At 37.3% G+C, this 14,186-nt stretch overlaps 3 protein-coding genes across 3 annotated transcripts in view; 2 read left to right on the plus strand and 1 right to left on the minus strand.

Moving 5' to 3' along the window:
- Nucleotides 1-10,541, minus strand: part of LOC110899983 (casein kinase 1-like protein 10) — a 96,925-nt gene extending 86,384 nt beyond the window's left edge. The window contains exons 1-3 of the mRNA XM_022146879.2: nucleotides 10,221-10,541; nucleotides 6,205-6,274; nucleotides 5,934-6,082 (exon numbers count right to left, since the gene is read on the minus strand). Of these exons, the coding sequence (XP_022002571.2) occupies nucleotides 5,934-6,082; nucleotides 6,205-6,274; nucleotides 10,221-10,526 (525 nt within the window). The 5' untranslated portion in view covers nucleotides 10,527-10,541. The remainder of the gene's footprint in view (nucleotides 1-5,933; nucleotides 6,083-6,204; nucleotides 6,275-10,220) is intronic.
- On the plus strand, nucleotides 772-1,924 carry LOC110899979. Its single transcript, XM_022146876.2, has 3 exons — nucleotides 772-863; nucleotides 944-1,010; nucleotides 1,094-1,924. Exons 1-3 carry the CDS (start codon nucleotides 814-816, stop codon nucleotides 1,841-1,843), a joined length of 867 nt encoding a protein of 288 aa, XP_022002568.1. The 5' UTR covers nucleotides 772-813; the 3' UTR covers nucleotides 1,844-1,924.
- On the plus strand, nucleotides 2,209-3,679 carry LOC110902131. The gene is made up of 4 exons (XM_035981681.1): nucleotides 2,209-2,862; nucleotides 2,939-3,024; nucleotides 3,114-3,302; nucleotides 3,413-3,679. Exons 1-4 carry the CDS (start codon nucleotides 2,613-2,615, stop codon nucleotides 3,575-3,577), a joined length of 690 nt encoding a protein of 229 aa, XP_035837574.1. The 5' UTR covers nucleotides 2,209-2,612; the 3' UTR covers nucleotides 3,578-3,679.
- Nucleotides 10,542-14,186: the final 3,645 nt, after the last annotated feature.

Raw genomic sequence — 14,186 nt, forward strand, 5'->3', positions numbered from 1 at the left:
GGTACTCTTCTGATGAACGATAAGAGCAAAGACACGCCAAATGCGCGGTCTGACTTGGAAAAACTAAACATTCGACCGTCACAATGGCTGAAACAATCGGGTGGCAAGTTCTTAAGTCCCCACCCAAAGTACTCATTCAAGTCCGATGATCGAAAACTTTTTTGTCAGTTTATAAAAAATGTTAAATTACCAGATGGGTTTGGATCGAATATCAGTAAGAGGGTGACAGATAACAATGCTAACATTACCGGGTTGAAATCTCATGACTGTCATATCCTCATGCAACGTTTGATACCGATTGGGGTTAGAGGGCTTTTGACTAAAGATACATCTACACCAATAGTAGACCTTTGTATGTTCTTTAAGCAACTTTGCTCTAGAACACTATCGGTGGATGATATGAAGAAAGCAAAGGATGACATTGTTACCATCTTATGCAAGTTAGAGATGATCTATCCACCTGCGTTTTTTGACATTATGGTTCATTTACTTGTGCATTTACCTGATGAAGCGATTGCGGGAGGTCCAGTAGCTTTTAGATGGATGTATCCATTTGAAAGGTACATGAAAAAACTAAAGAACTATGTTAAAAACCCGGCAAGGCCTGAAGGTTGTATAGCTGAATGTTATGTGTTTGAAGAAGCTCTAACATTTTGTTCAATGTACCTTAAAGATGTTCAGACTAAGTTCAATCGCCCAGATAGAAACGATGATGTCGTTGTTGAAAAAAAAAAGTTATGGGTGTTTGAGTCAAAATGTTGTTATGTTGGCGCAAGAAAGGAGAAATATCTATCATTCATCGAAAAAAGCAAGATGGAATGGTTTGTCCTCGAAAACTGCGCAGAAGTTAGGGAGTACATGAAGTGAGTGCTTCTATCTTTAACATTTCATAATCTGTTAATTGGTATTTTTCGTTCCTTTCTTATATTTGTCATCAATGTAGTGAATTCAAACATACACATCCCCATGATGATCTTAAAACCAAATTTCCGGGATGGTTTCTCCATAAGGTATAATACATATATAACACTCATTACTCTATACTTGCTAGGTAATACATATATAACAAACATTATTACTATATATTTTTTAGGTCCATTCGATGAAAACACAAAATTCTCCAGAATTCCACCCGGAGTTGTATGCTCTTTCAATTTGTGCGAAAATGACTGCTTACACTTACACTGCTTGCATAGTCAACGGTGTTAGGTTTAAGACACTTGAACGTGATGCAAAATGCGCAACGCAAAACTCTGGGGTGGAAGTGGTTGGAGAGAACGGTGTGAAATTTTATGGCCAATTAGAAGAAATTATTGAGTTGCGTTATACAAATGATTATTCCACTGTCCTATTTCGGTGCAAGTGGTTTGATACTCAAAGGGGTGTAAACCATGACAATAATATCACCAGTATAAGCACTGAACATGAATGGGACAAAGACGATCAACTCATATTTGCTTCGCAAGCCAAACAAGTGTTCTTCATCCAAGAAACGTCTCGAAACCAAAAAAATAAACATAGGTGGGTAGTCGAAAATGTTAATCATCGAAGAATTTGGGATCGGCCATTAAGTGATGACCGCGTCAATAAGGTTCAAAATGTTGGCAAACGCTTAGAAGATAGTGACGTTGTTGACAACAACTCTTCATCTGACTGTCCACTTGTCATTGACTTGACCCAATACTTTCAAATTGGATCTTCTCATGTTACTGCGGGTGAGCCTTCAATTGAAGTTGATCCCCCAACGGCCACCGTCGATGAAGTGTTTGAAGTCGAGACTGATTCTGATGAGGTCGAGGCTGCTTATGATGAGGATGATCCCGATTATGTGGAGTCTGACTAAAAGAAAAGTTATTGTAATTTTTATTGATTTGTAATTGATTAACACTTGTTTGAAATATTTATTTGAATTTGAGTTACACTTGTTGTACTTTCCCTTAATTTGTATTAGATACACATGCTGTAACATTTGTAACTTTATAGGGAGTATGTTTTCGATATTGTTGATATTCGCGTATCTGATGGCTGATGTGGCCCCCTGGGGACATGGGGGTGACGGCGCTGGTGATCCACCGATTCCTCCTGGTGGATTTCGTGGCACACATGAGACAGACGGTAAGTCTTTTACTAAATTATTTTGTAGTCCTTATATTTTATATATTATAAATGTTGTTACTAATTATTTTTGTTTTAATTGCAGTGGTTCCCCCGAAGAGGGTTAGGGGGAAAGCAAAAAACGAGAAACTAAGGCGTCTGGTAAAAGCGGGGGGGCCTGTATCGCTTACGTTTGACAGGCAGGTGACGTATACCCCTGTTGGTAAATCAAGGGATATGTTTTCACGGGAGGCCGGCCTGTATATGTGGCGGTCCATCCCCTTCGATAAAATTGGATGGGATAACGTTGAACAACATTACAAGGATGCCCTCATGAACCACTTACGGGTAAATAACTTATATGCATAAAATTTTATCAAATATTTAAGCACATGCAAATCTAATTTATATATGATATTTTAACTTTTTTATTTAATTTGTAGGAAAATTTCAATATTGATGAAGTGGAACGTGACTATGAGGCCAAAAACTTGACGGGTGGCATTAGGGCTGTGCTTATGAAGCGGTACTCTGACCGCAAGTACGAGGCTAAAAAATTATTTAAGAGCAAGGGAGGTTACAATGATCTTGAGAGTGCACGAGCATTCCATCCCAAGGATATGCCCTATGATAACTGGTTGAGAACCATTGAAGGTTTCCGGGAAGCTAAATATATTAAAAGAAGCGAGGCCAACACACTAGTACGCGAGAAACAACAATTCCCATACCGTGGGGGGACATCTTCGTACGGTAGCACCGCCTATAAAAATGTAATGTTTTATGTATGTGTGCGTGTGTGTAAGCTTTTGTTTATTTAATGTCTAATCTAAGTTTAATGTTAAACATGATATGGATTGGGTACCTACGTATGCTAAAACCCACACGGACAATCAAGGGAATTGGGTTGATCCGGTTGCTGAACAAAATTACGTAAGTATTTCTTTTAAGTATTATTTTCTATAACAAATATATATATATATATACACACACATATATTTAATCATCTTCGTAAAATACAGCGGAACATACAACAGGCCACAAGTCAATGGAGCGGTGAGGGTCCGCCAATTGCCCCGTATCAGGAAGCGTTGGGTGAGCGGCGAGGATGGTACCGCGGGATGGGGCCTAAACCTTCTTCCAACACGTCCTCGCACTCGTCATCTAACATGTCGTCTTCGCAAGCTCGGACGCAAGAACCCTTTTCCGAGGTAAACTGCGCAATTTAAAAAATGACAAACGAACGCATGTTTCCTTGTTAAATATATGTTGGTAGCGTTAATTAATATGCTAATATACGTTTTGCTATCTATTATTGTAGGATTTTGTTAACAGCTTGTTCCAAACCCCGTCATTTTTGAACCAACTTAACAACTATCTTGCTTCACAAGGAAAAGGAAAAGGAAAGTCAAAAGGCTACGATTCTGACAACTTATTCGATAATGAATCCGACGATGAACCCAACGATAACGATGACGATGAGTGACTTGTTTTTAATGTATGCTTTGGATTTAATTAAACGTTGTAGGATATAATGTACGACTTAAACGTAGTTTTTAATTATATTACCTTTAGTATATGTTGATTATGTTCATTGCGTATGCTTGCGTTGTTTGAAAATAGGCAGGTTTTATTTTTTCGGCCGTAAAACTGGCTGGGCAGCTGTATATACAGCTGCTGTATTAAAAAAAAATAGACTTTTAGCGGCGACATGTGTCGCCGCTATTGCTCTTCAACCTTTAGCGACGAAATTCAACACCGGCGACACTTTTAGCGACGACATCTGTCGTCGCTAAAAGTGCAGCATCAATACCGGCGACAGCCATCAATACCGGCGACAGTCAGTCAATAGCGTCCGAGCAATACCGGCGATGCTTTACCGGCGACATGTCGCCGCTAATAGTCAATAGCGGCGACAAAAGCGGTCAATACCGGCGACAGCCGTCGCCGCTAAAGGTGCCCTGTTCTTGTAGTGAGTGCCCGCTTTCAGCCCCTGCCAAGGAAGGCTACAACCACATAAATACAAGAACAAAGTTAGTGAGTAACTTTAAAAAGTTAACAAAAAACAAAGAGTAAACTGCCAAAAAGGTCCCTGAGGTTTGGTCACTTTTGCCACTTTAATCCAAAACTCAAACCTTTTGAATCTGGTCCTTGTGGTTTCAATTTTGTTGCCATTTTCATCCAAAAGCAAAATCTGGTATGATTTTTCAGTTAACATCCCATTTTTTGGTCCTTTTCCTCCCTTTTAATGAAAGACAAAATGGTCAGATATTTTTAATTTGTTATAATAAAACGTTAAAAGACCATTTTGCCCTTCGTTAAAAGGGAAGAAAAAAGACAAAAAAAGCTGGATGTTGACTGAAAAATCTGACCAGGTTTTGATTTTGGATGAAAATGGCAACAAAATTGAAACCACAGGGACCCAGATTCAAAGGGTTAGAGTTTTGGACTAAAGTGACAAAAGTGACCAAACCTCAAGGACCATTTTGGCAGTTTATTCAAAAACAAACAAACAATTAAATAAAGTAGTGAAATATTCAACCTTCCTCTCAAGAAATACATGAGCACATAACCAAGAGACTCCAGATCATCCCTCCTACTTTGCTCTACAATTATAATAAAAAAAAAACATGATTAACCAAATTAATTACATATAATTTGAGTTAATGGGAACTATTACAGAAAAAAAATTCATCATGAAATATTCCCAACAGGCATAATTACTTACCAACGCCAAGATGGGTATTAACACTAGCATAACGGGCAGTACCAGTAAGATTTTTGTTTTCCCTGAAACGAAAATTTGCAGGAACATATCAGTTGTGAAACCAAACCAGCAAGCAAGATAGCAAAATGAGTAAAATGTCGCAAAACAAACTTTTGGACGAAAGTCGCAAAACTGGCCAAACCTCAGGGACGAAACTGGCATTTTACTTTAGAAAAAAAATGATATCATTTCCACACGAGTTTTGGCATAATCAACTCCAATACCTGTATGGTATATGCTTGTGTGTCTGAGCATCCCTATACTTTTTTGCAAGACCATAATCTATAATGTAAACCTGTTTTGAAATTTATAAAAAAAAGCAGGAATATGTCGAAAATTAGAATCTTTCAAGAAAAAAAAGAAGGCAGATGAACATAGCAGAACCCATGTTAGGATTAAAGCTAATTACATAGTTTAATTAAAGATGCAATATACTACCTTTTTAAAAGAAAGATTAACTAAAGGAGTAAAGTTTACGAATTGTCTCTGTAGTTTTTCAAAATTTTGGATTTGGTCCCTAGCTTTCCAAAAGTACACGAATAGACCCCGTGGTTTGCACTTTGTAACGCAATTAGTCCCCAACCAGCAAACTTAAAAGTTTTAGGAGGTCCAAGTTAGAGGCTAAATGCGTTACAAAGTGCAAACCACAGGGACCATCCATGTACTTTTGGCAAAAATTGAGGACTAAATACGTCACAAAGTGCAAACCACAGGGACCATTCGTGTACTTTTGGAAAGATCGGGACCAAATCCAAAATTTTGAAAAACCACAGGGACTATCTGTGTACATTCCTCTAAATTAAATAAATACTCCGAATATTAAACTAATTAAGTTTAAAAACAAAAATATCCAAATTAAGTTTCGCAATGAAGGCTACATTATAAAGGTCATACCTGATTTGCCTTTCGTCCTAAACCCATCAAAAAGTTATCTGGTTTTATATCACGTGAAGAAAACCTCTAGAATGCATATACTCAACTCTATTTATCTGCATAAAGCAATAAAAAGTCGTAAATGACTAAACGTTGATACAATATGCTCAACTGATCTCATTACACAGAGTGTGATACTTACCATTTGATCTGCAAGCATTAAAACCGTTTTCAAAGTGAACTTGCGGTTACAATAATTGAACAAATCTTCTAAACTTGGTCCAAGAAGATCGATAACCATAGCATTATATTCTCCTTCAACTCCAATCCATTTGAGGTGTGGAACACCAGCTGTGTTAATGTTAATTTAAAACAAAATGTATCGTAAGTTTTTTGCATAAAAGAAAAACAATATATACAAACATAAAAGGCGAGAACGACAACAAAAAAAGAAAAAAAAACATGAAACTCACTTCCTCCTTGAAGAAGCATGTATAATTTGGCCTCATAGTGAAGCTGCGGGTGCTTGGTCTTAACAGATTCCTGAGAACAAAAACAAATTTAGCTACATATAAAAAAAGTAGTGAAACGTATTTTAGGTGAAGTTTAGCTAAATATACCCTACTGGTTTATTTCACAATGGAGACATAATACGCCATAGCAAACAATCTACGCACTAATACGACACTTACAAACGGTAAACGTCCCGAAACCAAATGTCACCGACACGACCCGTACGACCAAATTACGCGATAATACGGAACAATAGTGACAATAAACGTCATTATACGACATTTAATGACAAAATACATCAAATACCGATCCGGTAGGACATGTATACATAGAACACGGCACGTTGGACTACAAGTGATATCAAAACCGAATCACACGAATTCATGGAATACGGCCACACATATGACGGAACTTATCCGGAACAAGTCGTATAGACCATAAACTTTGTAAAATGACTTGTAATGGCAAAATAGGATATGAAAAGCATAGGTGCGTTTTTGAATTAAATTGATTTTTAGAAAAAATAAAAAACCCCCAAAACGCCCAGCTTTGGCCAAAGTGGGGCGCTTTAGGTTTCAAAAGTTACAGTTTTGGCCCAAAGCGCGGCAGCTTTGGGCAAAAAATGTAAAATTTGAAACCAAAACGCCCAGCTTTGGCCAAAGCGGGGCGCTTTGGTAACAGGTCAACAGACACTTTACACCAAAGCGCCCCGCATTGCCCAAAGGGCGTTTTGGCCTGTTTGGGGTGTACGAATAGACCAAAGGGGTGTGTGAATAGACGGACCCTATCATTTAGGGTGTGTTCCCGAGTTAAAAATCCCTCCCCATCCCTCCCCTCCCCTCCATGTCTTTCCAAATTGGAAAGACTATTATCAGGCAAAAAAAACCCCATTTTCCCTCCCCTCCCCTCTCCCTGTTAAGTGGATCTCTGGAACACAGCATTAATCATAGATTCATAAGAAATTCACAAAAATCATAAATAAATTTGTAATCATACCTTGAGGGCTGAGACTCAAGAAAGTGGGACATAGAGATTTTGCCGGGACTCCGCCTCTTCAAATTTCATATTAATCGATTATTGAGTCACACAAATAGACTAAACGAGTATCTATCTATTCACTCTCACCAAAGAGTTTCTGGTCGAAACAAAGAGAGAACATGGAGATGGATCGAGTGATAGAACATTAGAACATGGAATGAAAGATTTCCAAGGAACTTGAGACGACCCTTCAGATTTCATGATGGGAACAAGGAAAGGAACCACTGATTGGGTGAATTAGGGATTTCTTCACATTGCCAATAGTCGATACTCGTCACTCGATTGTGGCAACAAGAAAAAAAAAGCAATTAAATAGTGGGGGACCTAGGCAATTGCCTTATTTCTTGAGCCACGGGGCTAAGCGAGGTACGGGGCATATGGACCGAGGTAAGGGGGATATGAGAGATGAGGGACCAGGAACAGCCTCTTTCACTGTATCTTTCATATAGTTTTTGGCAACTGATGATTGTTAAACTCAAGAGTGAAGGCAACAACATTTCTCCTAGATCTATCATGCTATGGCAACTTTTAAAAGAGAGATGTTGGAGGAAGGTGAGGTGTTGGGGATGGGACACTTTCTTCAGGTTAGGGCAAAATAGAAAAGAGAGCGTTTGGAGGTAGGTGAGGTGTTGGAGTCCCACTGAAAAAGATTCCAATTTCTCAAATCCATGTATTTGAAGAGAAGTAAGAGATGAAGGAAGAAGATGAGAAAATTCACTACAACTACTCACTTCATCATCCTCATATAACTTGAGTTTCACAAGTGAGGTTGGGAATGTCTGTGGACCCCACTCTGAGAAGGGCTTCTTCAACTTCCCCAATGTTAGCGATCGCAAACTGGGAGGCCAAACCCAACCAGGGAAAGAAACATCCAGACTTGGACAAATCGTTATTTCCAGTTTCTTTAACGTTGTCAAATTGTCAGGAAATGACTCGAGACGTTCACAATCAGTTATTGTCAATGTGGTGAGGTGAACCAAGTAATTCAGTTCAATGATTGATTTCAGATTTGGCCATTCACTTATGCATACATCTTCAAGCATCAGCATGTTGCTTCTGTTATTGTTCATTTTTTGTCCTCCCCACTCCATTTCCAATAGTTTCGCGCAATCACTGATCTCAAGTGACCTGAGCTTCTCATGTCCTCCTTTTGGAAAGGAGACAGTTGTAATTGACCTACAACTAGAGACAGTCAACTCCTTAATGCCATCTGGACAATTGCAACGCTCCATATTGTCACAACCTACCACCTTCAAAATCCTAAGAGATGTTAGAAGGTTGCTCGTACAATTATCACCCTCCTCTTTCTCTCCCAAACTCACCAAATTACGACATTCTACCACCAACAAATTCCATAACTTCACAAGAACCTTACTCGCAACCACCTTCGATTCCCACAAGTGTCTTATTTCATTACACCGAAATATGATTAATTCTTCAACAACCCCAAGATGCTCTAAAACACCTCTCCATACCACATCATTAAGCCCTGAAATATTGTGTATTTCCAACTTGGAGATGGCCGAAGCTACTTGAACCAGACTTTTTAGCACACCACAATCACATCTGACTAATTTCATAACATTCAACGAAGGCAGTGCTTCAAGTGACAATTTAACCAAATAAGGACAACCATCAATTTCTAGAACAGTCAATGAAGGTAGCGTTTTAATTGTGACTTCAACCAAATTTGGACAATCTTTTATTTTAAGCTTTTGCAAGCATGGAAACACAACCCCATACCATTTCTTCCACCCACGCATATCTTCAAAACTCATAACTTCAAGTGAAGGAAACGTACAACTAGACCCGGATAACTCAAAACCCACAACTTCCACCCCATATAAGCCTTCAATAAACAACTCCTTAAGTGACGGTAGCTGCGCAAGTGGCGGTAGAGATGTACATCTCTTACAACCACTTATTGTAACATGCTTCAAATGAAGAAACAAGGGATCCGCAACCCACTTTGGAAACTCTAATCCCCCATACGACCTAATTTTGAGTCGGGTCAACTTATCATCACAAGGCTTTAGCTCATTTAGGACTTCTTTTTCAAGCCTTTCATTTCGTGAATCATATTGCTCATCACTCCATACAAGCTCTAACTCACTAAGCCTCTTTTCTGAAAAGTTTGCCTTATGTGCATGAATTTTATTTTGCACTTTTTCCAAGCCTACAATGGAAATTTTCCCACATAGATTCTTATAGCCTTTAAGTTCAGATATTTCATCTTCGTTTTCGCTTTCCAGAATGATCTTCGAGAGAGTAATTTGTAGGCTTTTTAACTCGCCAATCTGTAGCAACATTCGAAACAACAGTGGGGTATCCCTAACGTCAAGATGTCGTAAGTTTTTAAGCTTTAGGAAGTTGTTGGGCAACTTAGTTAATTTATTACAACCAAATAATTTCAATGTCTGTAAATTATATAGATTGCAAATAGTTTCCGGTAAATTTCCGATGGCGGTCCGAGATAAACTAAGGTACCTCAAATGCCTCAAAGTACCAATGGATTCTGGAACTTCACTTATATAAAATTGACTCAAACATAAAACCCTTAACAATACTAGTTTAACAAGTTTTGACCACGGACTTGCTTTTCATTATACAGAAGTCTAGCTAGGGTAGGTTTACCGACCCCACCCATACCAACTATGGGAACAATGCTAAAGTTTTGACCACATGATTCATCGTCCAATAACTTGTGGATCAGTGCCTCTTTCTCCGTTTGGCGTCCAACAATACTAGATGCATCGAACATAGAGGTTTGTAATCTTCTGTTTTTATCTTTCGACATGGGTTCCTCTTCCACCTTTAAACCAAGATTAGCTTTCTCCTCTAATAGTTCTTGTAATTTGGTGGAAATACTATCTAACTTTTCATGCATACTACTTTTCTGTGTGAAACTTGTGCAACAAGTTGGGATTAGCTTTCTTACCTTGTTGGTGATGCCTTCTGATTTGTGGGTGGACTCACTTTGCATGGCTTCGGTCACCCAACCATCGAGTATGTCATCGATGTCATAAGCCAAATGTTGGAGATCATTGAGCCATCGTTTGACAGGTGGACTGGTTATCTCCTTGTGAGAAGCATCAGCAAGCACACCTTGGATCTGGTTTAACGATCTCTGCCATTTCTTGATCTCAGCATCAACTCCCTTGTTGAGAGCGATGCTTTTCAAAGCTGCAGAGGCCAGCTTCTCGAAGAGGACACCGAGGAAGGCAGAAAGCACCAGTTCAGCCATTGATTATAGAGGTGAGATTGTAGATGAAAAGGGTTATGGTTGTGGTGAAGATCTTGAGAGTTGAGAATGAAGATTGATAAGTTGTTTAAGACTTAAAGTGGTTCATTCAGATTAATTTATGGTCAATGTTGCAGTATTGCTTTGCACAGTCAGATGATCACCAATCACCAATCAGCATCCAGGGGCGGTACCTAACATGCCGGCCGGATGCCCCTAAATATTTTTATATATTCATTTTGGACTTTTGTTTCTTTTGATTCAGTTTATTGGCTTAATTTAGAAAGAGAGAAATTAATTTCATAAAAAATGGATTGGAGAAGGATTTATAAAACAAACCATTTACATAAGTTACACGATATGAGGAGTTGTACCTTTTGTTTAATTAGCCCTACTTGGCAGTGGGCGAAATATCTTTATTCAAATTAAGCAGAAATTCACCATCAAAACAAATAAATATAAGAGAGGCAAATACAAGGTTGGTATGGTTTACCTTGGAGACGTGACATATGGAATACCCGTAGCTCAATCACGGTGGTTCGTTAGATAGAAGACGTAAACCATTTCATTTAACGTTCAGGGCTAACTTCTGGCAAGAAATCTGGGGAGTGTTTCACACTTTCACCAGAGTATACCTATGAATATCTAAAAGAACCCATATTATTGACCATCAAAAATGAGAAAATACCATAATAATCGCTGAAGTTTTTTTTTTTTTTTTTTTTTTTTATTACAAAAAGGTCACTAGATGACACGATGCAACCTTTAATAAAAAGGGTAACTTCTTTGCTGACATGGCGCAGGAGTAGTTGATTCTTGAGACATAATTATTTTTAAAATAAATTAAATTAATAAAGTTTCTTGCACCACATAAACACAAAAGTATGTATTTCTCGTCCCGAAATAATTGAAACATTTAAAGAAAATTCTTTCTGGCTGGACCAATTCCGGTTCACCGGTTTGGATTTAAAAGTAGTTTGGTTCGTGTGTCCTTGTGGTGAATGTGGAACAGGCCAGGTTCAAATGGTTTGGGACGGGTTTTTGGGTGAAACCCGTTTGGATTTGACATCGCTTTTGTGTGTGTGTGTTTTTCTTTTTGGCCACCTTTAGGTGTAGAGTGGGCAACCGCACAACGCATCTCTCCCAAGGGCCAAGATTATGAAAAAAACATTATTTTATATGTTTATATAAATATTTTTTTTAGAAGAAAAAATAAAAATAAAGATTGGTGGCTTACCTGGTCGTCTGCGTTCTTTTCTTCAAATAAATCACACATTCGGCGCAAGTTCCAAGATCATTTTTTTTTGTTTCTCTCACTTTTTTGTTTTGAACGGCGTTTATATCACTTTTCTAGTTTGTTTTTTCATAACAGGCTACCCTCTATGAGACTGACCCTCATATCTGGTCCAGGCCCACTTTGTTTACATTAATTTTGTAGTTACACTTTTGACTTGGGCCCAATATAGCTACGTTTTTTGTTTTTTTTTTTATAATTTCCAGTTTTTACATTTTTCATACCAGTTTATAAATGATTTTTTTAAATCAACTTTCTTTTTCAAAAGTATTTATGTTTAAAACTCTTTTATTATTTAACTAAATACCTTCTTTAAAGCATTTATGGTTTATATTTTTAGTTATAATTGTTTCTGAACGCTCAATTTTACAACTTTATAACGTAGCTTATTTTTATTTTCATTTATATACTCACATTTAAAACTACATAAATAGCAACTAGCAACGATAATGCCACCAGTACAACGTGTGACCCCACCGACTAGTTATATATATACTGATTTCGATGGATGGATGATGAATAGTAACTTGATTTTTATAGTAATATATAGTTTTTTTTTATTATTTTATTATTTAATATATTATAATAGTTTATTATTATATTTACTTTTAGTAACATATCTTTCTTTTTTAAACATCTATTTCCTTTACCTTTCTTTAATAATTGTTTTTTTTTTCTTTTTTTAATACTTTTTTAATAAGTTACGTTTATAACTTTTTTCTAAAAACTTAAGTACGTAGTTGTGCTTGATTTTTTTCCCTTACATTTCGTTATAAGTTTTATTAAAACGAAGCTATACTCAAAATAAAATATTTATTTGGTATCATAAAACGGTACGATAATAAACTAAATTTTGTTTGACTTTCTAAAAAACATGCTTTATTTTTAAATCATGTTTGTTTTATATTATCATTTGTTCGGTTTCGCCGCAACGCGCGATAAAAAAAAACTAGTTAAATTTAAAAGCTAAAACATATTTGTCTTTTAGCCGAATTACCTAGTCCAATTAAACATTTAAACCTAACTAAAAATTAGGAAAATATCACAACAGCGGTACCCGAGGGCCCATTTTTTATATGTAGGACTCAATTTTTTCTACTTGCATAGGGCCTTCCAGAAATTCCGGGTCAGTTTTTCAAAGAGCAAAACATGTTAAATAAACATTAAATTTTTTTGGCTAATCCATATTCCCTCATTTGCCCTTCCAGGTATACTTAACTTGGTGTTAATGAAAATTTCACCACCAAATCAGTATTAATTTTACAAGGGCCATGTGATTAATTTTACAAGGGCCATGTGCTGATGTGCATGTAGTTAAAACTTAAAAGGCTTTATTATGGCCATGTGTATCAGTGTATAAGTGCATTGATAATTTTTCAAATGCCTTATCCCTCAACCCATTCAACAATATAAAATCTGAATCAGCCTAGTTTTTTGTACCTGAAGGTTAAATTCACCACCACTAGCATCCGTGATGCACCAATCAACAATAACAGAGTAATATGTATCCACAGAAATTACAATCAGCAATTTGATTAATTACCAACGAAAGTAAATTTGAGTCAACAGCTTCTTTTATGCAGCTCTATCTGCAGCTGACCAAAGCATTGTTTACTAGGTGACAAGACCAATTGTTCCAAAAACAAAATGGCATACAATTTTAAGAAACATCTTAGCATTTCTTGATATGGAGGTGTGGAGAGTTTAACATGGTTTGATACAGGCGTGATGGAGAGTCATCATGCTTTGATAAACAAATTCATTATAAAACATATCAATTGTTTAACACTTAATAGAATAGTCATCAACATCATACTCAGTAAATCCCACCAATAGCAAAGGAGGGTAAGATGTAGATAACTTTATCTCTACCCCGTAGGAATAGAGAGGTTGCTTCCAGTGACCCCTGACTCCATAGTAGTTTTGCATCAAGCCTTGGACCTAAGGCACATAACATTCAGCAATTGGGACAAAGGCCGATTAGTGAATGTACCCCTTGTCTTTTAGCTATCAACGTCACCACATTCACCACATGATGCATGATTAACCGTCCCCCGCTTTTAACGCTTTTAACGTTATTTTCACGAAATTAGTAATTTAACGTTAAAATTAGTGCAAGCACTTTTGCCCCCGAGAGCCCACGCATAAATACGTTATACCGCAAGCAGGGCGTCACTTAATAGAATAGTATACCTGGTAAAAAAGGTGAGGCGGGTCGAGCGGGGTGGTGGGCCACGACGGGTCACTTAGAAAAAAATGGTCATTTTTTGTTTCGGGTTTTGACAGAAATGGGTACCGGTCGAAACAGGGCCTTTTGAAAACCAAGGATATTTTAAGCAAACATTTTTTGTTATGTTTTTATCCCTACA

Source organism: Helianthus annuus, chromosome 13 (genome assembly GCF_002127325.2).
Source record: "Helianthus annuus cultivar XRQ/B chromosome 13, HanXRQr2.0-SUNRISE, whole genome shotgun sequence".
Classification (NCBI taxonomy): Eukaryota; Viridiplantae; Streptophyta; class Magnoliopsida; order Asterales; family Asteraceae; genus Helianthus; species Helianthus annuus.

Coding starts and splice junctions, on each gene's coding strand:
- LOC110899979 (XM_022146876.2), top strand. CDS start 814: ATGGAATGGTTTGTCCTCGAAAACTGCGCAGAAGTTAGGGAGTACATG. Junction 864..943: donor GAAGTTAGGGAGTACATGAA/GTGAGTGCTTCT, acceptor TCATCAATGTAG/TGAATTCAAACATACACATC. Junction 1,011..1,093: donor CGGGATGGTTTCTCCATAAG/GTATAATACATA, acceptor TATATTTTTTAG/GTCCATTCGATGAAAACACA.
- LOC110902131 (XM_035981681.1), top strand. CDS start 2,613: ATGAAGCGGTACTCTGACCGCAAGTACGAGGCTAAAAAATTATTTAAG. Junction 2,863..2,938: donor CGGTAGCACCGCCTATAAAA/ATGTAATGTTTT, acceptor TTAATGTTAAAC/ATGATATGGATTGGGTACCT. Junction 3,303..3,412: donor CGCAAGAACCCTTTTCCGAG/GTAAACTGCGCA, acceptor CTATTATTGTAG/GATTTTGTTAACAGCTTGTT.